The sequence below is a fragment of the Jaculus jaculus genome, chromosome 1 (genome assembly GCF_020740685.1).
Source record: "Jaculus jaculus isolate mJacJac1 chromosome 1, mJacJac1.mat.Y.cur, whole genome shotgun sequence".
Classification (NCBI taxonomy): domain Eukaryota; kingdom Metazoa; phylum Chordata; class Mammalia; order Rodentia; family Dipodidae; genus Jaculus; species Jaculus jaculus.
Genome location: NC_059102.1, coordinates 42,456,924 through 42,470,280, shown reverse-complemented (window position 1 = coordinate 42,470,280; position 13,357 = coordinate 42,456,924). Strand labels below are relative to the sequence as shown.

General features: G+C 47.9%; 1 protein-coding gene across 5 annotated transcripts in view; it reads right to left on the bottom strand.

Moving 5' to 3' along the window:
- Positions 1-13,357, bottom strand: part of Myof (myoferlin) — a 169,608-nt gene that overhangs the window by 20,122 nt on the left and 136,129 nt on the right. For all 5 annotated transcript variants that reach the window (XM_045147019.1, XM_045147038.1, XM_045147046.1 and 2 more), the window contains 7 exons: positions 12,666-12,764; positions 11,046-11,171; positions 9,129-9,284; positions 8,525-8,616; positions 3,363-3,533; positions 2,443-2,591; positions 388-527 (listed from right to left, as the gene is read on the bottom strand). In XM_045147019.1, the coding sequence (XP_045002954.1) occupies positions 388-527; positions 2,443-2,591; positions 3,363-3,533; positions 8,525-8,616; positions 9,129-9,284; positions 11,046-11,171; positions 12,666-12,764 (933 nt within the window). The remainder of the gene's footprint in view (positions 1-387; positions 528-2,442; positions 2,592-3,362; positions 3,534-8,524; positions 8,617-9,128; positions 9,285-11,045; positions 11,172-12,665; positions 12,765-13,357) is intronic.

Sequence of the window (13,357 nt, the reverse complement as noted above, 5' to 3'; positions counted from 1 at the left end):
GACCACCAATCCTTGTGTATTTGGAAGTAAGTGGGGCAGTAGTGTAACACAAATGCACTCAGGGGCAGTCCGTAATATTCAGACTCGTATGAGGCCAAAATAGCCAGAGAGAGAAGATTGTTCAGACTCAGAAAGAGAAACAGACAAAGATGGGGCTGGGACCTCAGCTTAGGTTTGTTCTGAATCACAGATAATCTCTTGTTGGTATTTAACATCTCTCTGCACGTCTTTACAATCAATCCCCATAGGACGAAGCTCATTTGTGCTCCATTTCTGCTTCTTCTACTCCTAAAATATTCAAACATTGCACAGACAAATCTGGGGCAACCAGTGTTGCTGTACTTGAGGGGCAGATGGTGTCTTCACAGCACGGGTCCTCCTCTTTACCTGAGAAATGTTGGGCTGGAAGGTGCTGTGCAAAGTCCTTGTCTCCACGTGCTCAGGGACCAGCCCCTGTGTCCTGAGGATGTGGAGGGCAAGGCGCTCTTCGGGGGCCCCAAGGTGCTGGTGCAGGATTTTGTTGGCTTCTGGAATGGAAAGTGGCATTAAAACAGGGAAGGGCATCTGGGAACAATTCAGCCAGGTTGGCCCCAGCTGCTTGCAGCATCTCATCTGCACCTTTGGAGAAATGAATGGGCACTGCCACGTGTAAACTGATTTGCGAGGAGCTGTGGATAGAATTATCTCTTGACCATGGGCCCATCCCTACCCAGGCTCACTCCCAACTTGCAGACTGCCAATAACTGTGAGGCTGGGATACACTAGAACAGACTGGGAGCAGCCTCTTTTTACTTTGGCAAATGGGCTCACAGCCAGCTTGTTTCCTAGCCTCCTTTGCAGCTAGTTTGTGACCCTGTTCAAATGAATGTAACTTGGGTGGAAATAACACATTCATCACCTCTGGACTTGGTCCATCTGCACAGGATCCTTTTGTGCCTTTGTCTTCTGGATGTGGAGGAGGATAAGAACTTACTTTTCAACACTGTAGAATGATAGAGCTATGAGCTCTAAGGGCCCTCAGTCCATACAGCATTGTTTGGAAGAGAGACACTCATCTGTAGACATGCCTATTTTAAATTCATGACAAATAAACTTTTAATGTGTCAAGCCACTGATATTTAGAAGTTGAATTATGACAGCACCTAGTATCACTATAGTCTTCTTGAATCCTGGTCTCCAAATTCCCAGACACTTCTCCCAACAAGGGATGGGTTCTGTGTTCTTTCCCTTTGAATCTGAAGTCAGAGTGAAACACACGGAATGGAGAAAGAAGGCTGTGTGAATTCTCATTTGAGACATATAAGATCATAGATCTCCTGCCCCATTCTCTTGGGACTGCTACTCCAAGTGAAGCTATTTATCCTCTAAAAAGCCTGCATACTCAAGAGACTGCCCTGCTCGAAAGCCCTATCCATGGGTTCTGGTTGTCAGCCCAAGGGAGAGTGGGTAGTGACTGCTATTCACATGTGTGAACTGCCTTGGCCTGCATCCACCAGCTGAGCTTTCAGATGACTGTAGCTTCAGGAGAGGCCTTAGAGAGATACATTCAGCTGAGCTCTCCTCAATGCCTGGCATGCCAAACTTTGGGCAAAACAAATCAGCCACTTTCAGTTGCTAAGTTCTGGAGTGATGTGTTATATAACCATAGCAATTGGCACAATCACCATGACTGATACCGCTTTTGGTGTGTGGGAGCCATTTGGTGTATCCTTAGCCATCAGATAATGTTTCCCAACTTATTTCCAACAGCCTTTGCAAGTTCACACATTCTCAGTGGCTCTGGACTGGCAGTCCTGAAATGTATAATCATTCTTAAGATTACTTCTTCTTTTAAATGAAAGACACGGCCTAGCATCACAAGGTCAGGAAGCAAGGATGAGAAAGAGGTTTCACTCTGTGCTTTGGCTCGGCTTTCCCATGCACCCTTGAAGGCTAACCCCGCCGAGACCCAGCCTGATACGCCACGGAAGCATCCCAGAGCTCTGCACCGTGGAGCTTGTTTCTATCTCGGTCACAGTGTGGCTACTTGTGCGTATGTGAGATGGGTGTGCAATGACCTCCTGTGAAGGAGCAAGACCCACAGCCTGGGCATGAAGCCAGCTCTCTGAACCACATCAGCACCCACGAGGCTTCTCCCAGGAGAGCTGGAATAATGATGAAATCAGCTTCGAAGAGGAATTCTCGTCCTGCTTCTTGAACATATTTGCGAGCTAATTATGTATTACAAGGAAATTAGTTGATAATTAGAATGTTATATTTAAATCCCAAAGAGCTATGATTTGAAAAGGACAAGCAAAGCATAAGACAGACAAGAAAACATGTCCACAATGACACTTGATAAGACAGCAAAGCGCTGTGACAATGGAGCCATCAGGATACTGGCTTTGGTGGTCTCCTGCCCTCATAGGCAGCCAGAGAAATGAGTTATTCCACTGTGCTTACCAAATTCATCCAAGCTGTACTCTCGTCCTCCATATCTGATTGTGTCCCCATCTTCGGAAAGGATGGGGGGAGGGAAGCGTTTGAATCTGGCTACGTTTTGAAGCAACTGGGTTGGTTTTAGCTGATCTCGCCAGGTGTTTACTCCCGAGCTGTGGGCAGATCACAGGTCCTGGAGTTACTGTGGGGCTCACAGGGGCTGGGGTGTCCAGGAGCATGCTCACATGCCTCCCGTGCTCCCATCTAATGGGAGCGATTCCCCGCTTTGTACTTTGCTGCCTGGAAATCTACTTAGACCAGAGTAGGTCTTTCAGGGTAGCATGACCATAGGATAGAAATCTACTTCAGAGGCCTAAAACCCAGAAGTTATTTTGGCCTCAGCCAACCCATCATTTTTATTTCCTGATCATTATTAATTTTTCATAGTTATCTTCCTCCTAGGTAATGAAGAGGAGTATGAGATCACCATAGCCATAAAGGCAAACTCATGAGCCAGGAACTGTAAGCCCTGTCTTGTTAGAAACTTGGAGAGTCACTAGGTAGCAGACAAGGGGCACCAGACATCTCAAAAGCCATCAAGCCTTGGAGAGGGCTTATAATCATTTTCGGTTTCCAAAGGGGAGAGAATCCTTGCCATCAAATATGGCTGGCCTCTGTCCCTGGCATTCAGAAGTGGGCTAAAGAGGCTAAGGAGGGGACTGGTTCTCTGAACACTGCCACCTGTGTGGCCCCACTCCAGTGACCTCCATTTCTGTGATGTGGTGGCCCTGGTTCTCTTTCAGATAGTCTTGTCCTTACAAATGACACTTGGCAGACTCTAGGAGCCATGGCTCAGTGAAGCAATAACAGCCTATCATCGAAGCTTCCCCGGGTGCCAACCCCAGATGGATCAAATGCTCTCATTCACAGTAGCAGCAACTTACACACAGAACTGCTCAGGGATGCCACAGTGGGCCCCAAACCGGGAGAGGAAGCGGTTCTCCAGGTCAATGATGGTCTCTCCCACTTTCTCGTCCCGGGTAAAGGTGTCATAGTCATAGACAGAGATTTTCAGGTCTTTTTCTTGAGGCAAGTAGCAGCTCAGTTCATACATTCTTAATATAGAAATACAGAGATGGACACTGGAGATATGGCTCAGTGGTTAAGATGCTTGCCTGCAAAGCTTACAGACCTGGGTTCAATTGTGAAGTATCCACATACACAAAGTGCTACACATGGCTGGAGTTTGTTTGCAGAGGCTACAGGCCCTGGAGTGCCCATTCTCTCTCTCTCTCTCTCTCTCTCTCTCCTTGTAAATAAACAAATACATCTAGAAATAAAGAAATGCAGTGTTGGAATTACTAGGAGCCATCTGGTCATCTCACAGAAACCAGGGCTCCTTGCAACAAATTTCTAAGCAGTGGCTATGCTGTGGGAGAACTTCTGATGGGGAAAACCAGTGTGGAGAGGAGACTTGATGAATAGTGAATACTAGTAATAAAACAGTACGAGAATGCATGCTTGCTCAGGAGAAAAGACTTTAAGCACGTATGTTCAAATTGTAGCTATAGTGCTTTTAGCTGTGTGACTATAGGCAACGTGCTTAACCTCTCTGTGCTCAGTTTCCTCATCTGTAAAGTAATGACAACCGTACACGTAACTGGTGCTGTTACAGGAGTCAAATGAGGAAATGTTCAGGAAACACTTGGCAGGAGTGTATTGATCAGGGCTGGAGAGATGGCCCAGTGGTTAAAGGCAATTACAGGTAAGGCCTGAAGGCTTGGGTTCATTTCTCCAGTCGCCGCATAAAACCATATACACAGAGTGCTGCATGCATCTAGAGTTTGTTTGCAGGAGGCCCTGATGTGCCTAAACACACACGCTCACACACTCTCAAATAAAGAAGAAAAACAAGGGCTGGAGAGATGGCCTAGCAGTTAAGGAGCTTGCCTGAGAAGCCTAAGGACCCAGGTTTGACTCTCCAGGTCCCATGTAAGTCAGATGCAGAAAGTGAGCAAGCGTGAAAGGTCTCACATGCGCACAAGGTGGCACACGTGTCTGGAGTTTGGTTGCAGTGGCTGGAGGCCCTGGCACACTAATTCTCTCTCTCTTTCTTGCTCTCACTCTTGCTCTCTTGCACACACAAAAAGGCCAGTCTGTTGAGCTTGCCTCAAAAAAACAAAAAAACAAGAATGGGGCTGGAGAGGTGGCTTAGCAGTTAAGGCCCTTGCCTGCAAAGCCTATGGACCCATGTACAACCCTCCAGATCCCACATAAGCCAGATGCACAAGGGTGAGACAAGTGCAAGATTGCACAGCCCACTAGGTGATGCAAATGTCTGCAGTTCTATCTCAGTGGCTGAGGCCCTGGTGCACCAATTTTCTCTCTCTCTCTCCCTCTGTCTCTCTCTAAAAAGAAAAAAGAATGTACATCAAAACCTAGTATAATCATAATAGCAAACACAATATTACTAACTTTAGTAGTATCATCTGCCCATCAAGTAGGGACATGAGCATCCCACTTTCTGATCCCAGAAAGATGAGTAAGGTCCCAGAACCCTGATCTATAGCCCCTCATCTGGAATCCACTAATCACTGGAGACCTTTGCCTCATGAAACAGCTTGAGTCCACAGCACAGGACAGGGAGGGGAGTGAACCCAGACAGTATGCTGGGCACACGTACTCCCCCAAGTCCCCTCCCTTTCTCAGTGCACTCTGGTACAGTGGGTGGGTTCCTGCCCAAATACCCATGTGTGCCAGTCCACCTGACCAATAACATATGTGAGCAGGGCTCTGAAGAAAAGTTTCCAGACTCTCCCTTACATAAACCTCAGAGACTCCCTGAGCTCACAGCGGCCAGCTAGGAGCCAGCTGGAGGCAGGTGACCACAGGAGAAAAGGCGCTTGAGTCACCATCACACAGGAAGCACCATGACCACATGTGCCTGTCACAGTGCAGTTCCAACCCCGGATTCCCAGCAATAGGAACCATGTGCGTGTCCTTTGAGAAAAAAAAGTCACGTGGCTGGGGAGGTGGCTCCATGGATATAGCAGCTGGTACGCAAGCAGGGTGCCTACATTCAGAACCCTAGCACCCATGTAGCGAGTCCCAGCCGTGCCTAAGTGCAAGAAGGGAGGTAGAGTCAGGAGAATCTTCTGGAAGCTCAGGCCAGCTAGCCTGGTGAAAAGAAAGCAGTGAGCAGGAGACTCTATCTCAAAGGAGGTAGAAGGTGAGGACCATCGCCTGAAAGTCCTCTGACACACACACACACACACACACACACACACACACACACACACACACACAGTCTCTCACACACACAAAATAATAATTTTTTTTTTAAATGAAAAGAAAGAAAAAGATGTCCTTGGCCAAATAAAACTGCAAAGCACTTTTTTGGAAGTTTCTCAGGGTAAAAAGCTCTAAGAAGTCCTGTGATGACCTTTTTCAGTCCAGGGACTATTTCCTCCTGTTATGTGACGAGATGCCCCTGTTGAATGTGAGCTAGAGAATGCTGTGAGCTGGGAACACACTGGACAGTGGCCAACCACATGGGAAAAGTCTCTCAAATTCCTGTCCCAGAGTCTCTGCTGAGGAGAAAGCCACCTCCTAAGACCCCCGGCCATGACCTGGACTCACTTGAGGCCCTTTGGCTCCACCCTGCTGGATGGGGAGGTGGCCAGACAGCCATTGGCTGAGGGAGCCCGACAGCATCACTTCCTCTCAGGGTGGCTCTAAGCAACACTTTTCCTGCCACTTAATTAGGCTTGTGCGTGGCTCCTCTGAGACGAGCCATGCAGACAGGACCACCTTTCTGCCATCAAAGCTGGCTCAGCCTGCTTCCCGGCTCCTTCACACGGAGCCCTGCTTCCTGCCCTGCGTGCCTTTTCCTGTCTAGACCTTGAGGCTGGATCAGCGGAAGAAAAGGAAAATGATCATTGGGCTGTGCCAGAGGATTACTTCCCCACCCTGGGCCCAGCAACGGCCTCGGGGTGTGCTGCACCGAGGATGTGTGTGTGCAGGTGTGTGTGTGTGCAGGTGTGTGTGTGTGTGTGTGTGTGCAGGAGCACATGCCTGGGGACCCAGTGTGTGGTCTTGTATCCACTTGTGTCACTGGTTATAAAGGACATGTGGGTATATGTAAGTGCAAATATATATGTTTCTGTATGTAAGTGCATATATATATATATATATATATATATATATATATATATATATATATATATACATATATACATATATACACACACACACACATATGAAAAAGAGAGAGAAAGAAAGAAAACTAGAATAGTATTCATTTTTCCACCATTAGCAAGGTTCTGGGGAAACGCCATCATTTCCTAAATGTCTTTTTTTTTTAAATTTTTTTTTATTGTTCATTTTTTATATTTATTTGAGAGTGACAGACATAGAGAGAAAGACAGATAGAGGGAGAGAGAGAGAATGGGCGCGCCAGGGCTTCCAGCCTCTGCAAATGAACTCCAGACGTGCGCCCTCTTGTGCATCTGGCTAACGTGGGACCTGGAGAACCGAGCCTCGAACCGGGGTCCTTAGGCTTCACAGGCAAGCGCTTAACTGCTAAGCCATCTCTCCAGCCTTTTTTTTTTTTTTTTTTTTTGAGGTAGGGTCTCACTCTGGTCCAGGCTGACCTGGAATTAACTATGTAGTCTCAGGGTGACCTCGAACTCTCAGCAATACTCCAACCTCTGCCTCACAAATGCTGGGATTAAAGGCATGCGCCACCACCCCGATACCTCCACCCCCGCCCAATGTCTTTTTATGAAGAACACATTTCTGCAGGTGATGACTTCACCACGAATATGAAACACTACTGAACACTCCAGGGCTGGGGCTTGGAGTCAGGGATTTCTACCCAAACCTGGCTTTATCATTCATCTGCTTGCTGATGGAGCTCTTGGAGCCTGGTGACACTGGGCTTCTAAACCTTGCCCTGCTACTGAGTCTGACACAGAGGAAAGTCAGAGTACCAGGCTTCAGCCCTTTAGCCACTGGGGTCTGATGGCCTGGGTTCATATCTAGATTCTTCTACCTATGATCAGGGTATATGAGGCATGAATTCTCTCTAGACTTGTTTTATTGGCAGAGCTGTTAGAATCTTGAGTTATTGTGTGTAAGTATCTTGGCAGAGGACCTATGCCCTTTACATGCTCAGCAAGGGCTGGAGAGATGGCTTGGTGGTTAAGTGCTTGTCTGTGAAGCCTAAGGACCCTGGTTTGAGGCTCAATTCCCCAGGACCCACGTTAGCCAGATGCACAAGGGGGCACATGCATCTGGAGTTCATTTGTAGTGGCTGGAGGCTCTGGCACGCCCATTCTCTCTCTCTCTCTCTGTGCCTCTTCCTCTCTCTCTCTGTCACTCTCAAATAAATAAAAATAAACAAAAATATTAAATGCTCAGCAAATTTTAGCTGTTATTAAATATAGGAGCAAGTTTTATTTAATGAGCACTTGTTTAAGGTCTAAGTTGTTTCTGATGAGATAAATGTAACAGTCCAGAAACAAATCCTAGGCTGTAACCATGAAGAAGCAACGCCACTTCAAGAATGTTTGGGAACCAAAGACCAACAGGACAGGATAGGAAAGGACAGGACAGGACAGGACAGGACATTTGTCTCTGTGACTTTTTGCCCTCTCTTCAGGTTGGAAAACAGAGTCAGTAATGTTTTCACTGGATCAAAATGGTTGAACCAAACTTTTCCAAAAAACAAAGTCCAGAATAGCTTGTGGAAGTGAGAACAGCATTTAATGTCAGCTGAATCCTCCCACATCCTCTGGTGTAGAACCCACGAGCTTGTGGGGCTCCTGGGCCTTGCTCACCCCATCCTTCCATCTGCTCAAAGTCTCAGAGCAATCTCGCCTCAGAGAAGCTCACCTCATGACCTCTTGTTTCCTCATGGCACTCTCCATGAAGGGTCTCCATGAGACCCTTGTTTGTGCAGTTACCTATTTACTGCCTGTTTCCCTGAGGAGAATATCTCTGCCTAAGTCATGACCCCAGTTTCAGGGCAGGGCACATGTGGCATTCTTAATACATATTCTGTGAAGAAATGAATGACGGAAAACCATTTAGAAATGCACATTACCTGCCAAAAACTGGGTTGAGAGTGTTGGGAATGTAGTGGTCTCGGTCTTCAATTACTTTTTTGCCCAGTGTTATTTTTATGTAAGGATCACACTGCGGGACAAGGCAGATGAAATGTGATGTTATCATAGGGTGCAAACTGAAGTCAATTTCTGGGATGGACTTGGCTGGCTTCGACACCCACTCCCAACTGATGACAAGGTGGCCTCTGCGGCACCGTGTGCCTAAGATGAGCCCTGAGCAACTTTCCTCTTCGGTGGCACAAGGCCAGCGTGCCTTCACAGCAGCTGCGTGGGCAAAGAGGTTGGGTGGGGTGGGGTGGGGGTGAGGGTGACCTGGCTCTGCAGTTTCTGGCCCTGTAACTGAAGCAAATCGCATCCCAGGTCACATCTGTAACATGAGAAGGATGAACCAGGGAGCCCTAAGCCCTCACAAGCTCCTAGGTAAATCCCCATGGGGACAATCCTCCTGCATACACTGTTTTGATAGAGTATCTTTCCCCTAGTGAGATAACAGACGCCCAGAAAGAAAGAAGGTGACAATTACTGTTGCTGATGACTATAATTATCCTGCTACAGGAGAAGGCCCCACACCCAAACTCTTACCAGGCCATTGTTGTCCTGGGGCTGCAGCTCTAAGCCTCGAACAATGTAAATCCTAACCGTGCATTCCTGTGGGACACTGTCAGGCAATTCCCGAAACTGCCTAGGAGGGGCAGGCATGCTGGGGTCATCCGACAGGGGATAGATGCGGAAAGAACCCTGCGAGAAACAGATGCATGTCACTTGCAAGGCTCTGGGCACCAGGCAGAGGGTTTCGTTCCGGGACAGTGCCTTCCTCCCCAGGGCACTTGGGGCACCACCGACCATTGCACAGGGATGCCTCTGTGGAAGAGACAACATGCACAGCACTTGCGTGTTTCCAGTACAGAAAGCGAACTGCTTCTAAAGCAATAATTGTAAAGGGGATACGGAAGAATGGGGGCAGGGCAGCGAACAGGAAAATTATCTGGGTGGTATGGTGGTGGAGGCGACTGGTCAGTGTAAGGAAGGTGGTGGCAAAGACAGGGAAGAAGGTGTGGTTATTTTGGAGCTGGGAATGATTCCACTGGAGTACTAAGATAATTGTTCTCTCCTCCGTTAGCCCCACATGCTGCATCCCACTCCCAGGAAAATTCCTGTTTGGCTTTAGGTCTTGGCTGCAAGCCATACTTCTTCCAGGCGACCTCCTTGCCTGCCTGAGATGGGAGAATCCACCCTCTCCATCAACCCTGCTCTGGTCTATGCAGCGCCGACTTCTACACTGCCTGAAATAGTCGGTTTGTTGTCTATGTCCTCCACTAGACTGTGAGCTTCTGCCGGGGGTGGGGACATTAGGTACCGTCACTATCTCACTGTCAGGGTCTAACACAGGCTGGGCATCTACAGTCTAGGAATTGAGTTTTGAATGAGTATCCCAGCAGGCCGCATACTTTATCCTGAAACCAGCTCCAGTACAGAGGAATGCACTCCGTTGGGATCAGAGCACTCAGGTCTTTATTCTAGCCACCGTCACTCAGGAAAGCAGCACAGCATGAGCTCCCACTGGGCCCTGGGTCTCAAGGACTCAAAACTCAAAACATAACAATATGGCATCCTGTTAGGGGAGCCTGACTCTCGTGCCTCATGGACAGTTTGGTGGAAGGCTGTGATGAGGAGGATTTGAGACCCTGTGTCCGCTGATCCATTAGTCATGTCTGCCAGTGGCAAAGGATTAGGAAGAGGGAACACATCTGCCCGGGCTCTGCCAAGTGTGCCTGGCAGGAGGGGCAGCCATCAAACCTGAAAGAATGTCAAAGGTGCTTTCATAGCGGGGTGAACTCAGACCCGTGGGAGCCCAGAGCATGGGTGAGTCATGCTGCCTGAAGCCACCAGGGAACTCTTGACAAAGACTGTGACATTCGAGCTGGCACTCAGAGCAGGAGCAGGCTTTGTCATGGCAGAGAGAGGAGGAAGGGCATCCAGGGAAGGAAGGGAGCCTGGCCCAAGGCTCCATACGGCACGAGGACACGGTGTGTTTGGAGTTTGGGAGAGGTTCTGCTGGAAGGGAGGGACACACTGCTTGTGAAAGGCTAGCTCAACTTTGGAAGCAGTTGAGACTTGATCCTGTGGAAACCCAAGTGCTGTGTTTAAGCCCTTTAGCTATGGGATTGGTTGCAGCTAGGGTGGACTGGATGGGAGAAGAAAGGTGGCAAGGACCGGGGACTGGGAGAGTTGTCATGAGGATCCTTCCTGGAGGGATCCAAGAACAGAGGAGAAATGAGGCTTCAGAGATCTGGAAGGTTCCAGACTGGCTGCTTGAGCAGGAGAGAAGCAAGAGCTCCCAAGCTCTGCCCTTGCCCTCCTCCTTGCCAGCAGCTTCCTTCTTCAGAGGACCCAGGGCCTGCGGCATGGCCCTGCTCCCGACGTTGGCTGCCCTTTGTACTAGACCCATAAAGGAACTGAAGATGGATTTAACTAGGGTGAACGTAGAGGTTTACTCACTTTAAACTCTCCCACCACAGAAGGGTCTTCATTTTCCTCAGACTTGCCCCGGTACAACTTGAAAGTCTCCGAGAAGTCTGTCAGGCCCTCAAAGTCAGCCACATCCTCTAGTTCACAGTTATAGATCTGCAAACCAGCAACAGACTCTCAGTTTCTCATTGAAATGCAGGTGGATGCAACAAAGCAGCTTTGGGACCCTCACATTGCTGCTGGCATAATGCTGGGAGTTTCTTATAGAGTTAAATATCCACCTATCCCAGGACCCAGAAATTACATTCCTAAGTGTTTTACCAAAGAGACACGAAAACATATCCACACGGTACAAGAATGTCTGTAGCCGTGTCTTCATCAGGAGGACGAGTAAACAAAACGGTCTAGTCATAGAACGCAACAGAACTCAGTAAGAACAGACAGGCTAGCGATGCACGTAGCAGCTCGGTGGGTCCCAAAAGCACAGTGCAGGGTTAAGAAGCCAGGCAAGCACAGAATAAATACTGTGTGAGTTTAATCACATGGAGAATAAAAGTGGGCAAAGCCAATCTGTCATGACAGAAATCAGCTCAGCCGCCCCTGGGAGGGGTGGACGGTTGTAGGGAAACTGGCTCGAAAGGGGCACAAAGCCTTTCTGTATATGGAAATGTTCTTCATCTTGCTTTGGTGGTGGTTTACACAGGTGTGCACAATTATCAAAACCTTGTTGGATGGATCACCTTATGGCATACAAATTACACCTCGATAAAACAAATTAGAAGACCAAGGGAGGGAAAGAAGGAGGGAGTGAGGGAGAGAATGATGGAAGGAGGAGGGAGGAAAGTTGGAGTAGGAACCTGACCCCCCAGCTCCATATGATCATTTTTCTAAGTGATTTTTTTTTTGCACACTGCTGTTTCTTAAGCCACAGAGATATATACATAAACACACTGTGACATTCAGACAAGGACATAAGCTTTTCCATTTTGACAGGGGAAATTATATTAACTAGGACTTCTCATTTAATTTTATTTTTCTTCAGCACGTTGGTCTGACTACTTTGGCATGTGCTTCTACTTGAACATTGCAGTTCAGGTTTAGCAACTGAACGAAGCACTGGAAAGACCGGAGCATTAACAGAGTGATAGGGGACAGCCAGGCTGCCGCGCTCCGCAGCTTGTCTTCTTGCACACATGTGCCCACGGGTGTGATTTTTATGATGCAAACGTGTGACAGGATCAACTTTTCACCTTACAAAATGGATCCCTGCTTAGGGGACAGAATGAGGCTTGTTGATATCTTTTGCTGTTTTGCAAAGAGCACTGTGATTTCTGGGTTTCTCCTCAAGCCAAACCATCCTAGATAATTGTTAGCCTAATTAGCATGGTACCAACCCCTTCCCAACCTTCTGCCAGATGCCCCTGAGCCTCAGAGAGGGAGTCACGCAACCACGGCTCAACGGCTTTCCCCAGGCCCTCGGACTTGGCAAAGCCAAGCCTTTTGCAGGAGGGGTCTCCAGGAGGCCAGAGGTGTTCCCTCTCTCTCCCTCTCTCGCATTTTGCAGTGTTGGCGATTGAACCCATGGCCTTGTGTGTATGCTGGGACCAGCTTTCCCTCCTCACAACAGCACAAAAGCAGAGGTCAAGGTACCTTGAGTTTGGAATAGCCTTTCTGAATATATTGTCCACATTTTTCGAGTTCCCCGGAGGAGGCATAGAATTTACTCCACCAGTCAACAATTTCTTCTTCCTAAAGACATGTCAAAATAAAAACTTTACTGATAACTTCATTGTCAAGAAAAATCCCTAGGCAAGATAGAACTTCTGACCTTGTTATGAGTAAGATTACATGCTTTGTTGATGTGTGCTGTGGATAAACATTCACAGATCTGCTCAGAAGCCAGAGGAGAAATGACTATCCTCAGCCAAAGAAATGTGTTTGGCTTCAGTGTTCATTACTATGTAGATGTTTTCCTTTCACCCCCTCCCCCACACAATCTACTAATTTGTCTGGTTTTTTATAGTCTGTTAAATTGACTTTTGTGTCTGTATGGATGTGGTGTGTGTGTGTGTGTGTGTGTGTGTGTGTGTGTGTGTGTACATGTGCACATGCACAGGTGCATATACAAGTATGTACACATACATGTGGAGGCCAGAGGACAACTTCAGGTGACTCTCTTCAAGCACTGTTCACCTTTTTATTTTTGAAACAGGATCTGTCACTGGCCTGGAGCCCACCAAGTAGGTTAGAATTGCTGGCCAGCAAGCCCCAGGGATCTGCTTATCTCTGCTTCCTCTTCACTGGGATTACAACATGTGCTACCATGCCCAGCTTTTTTTTCT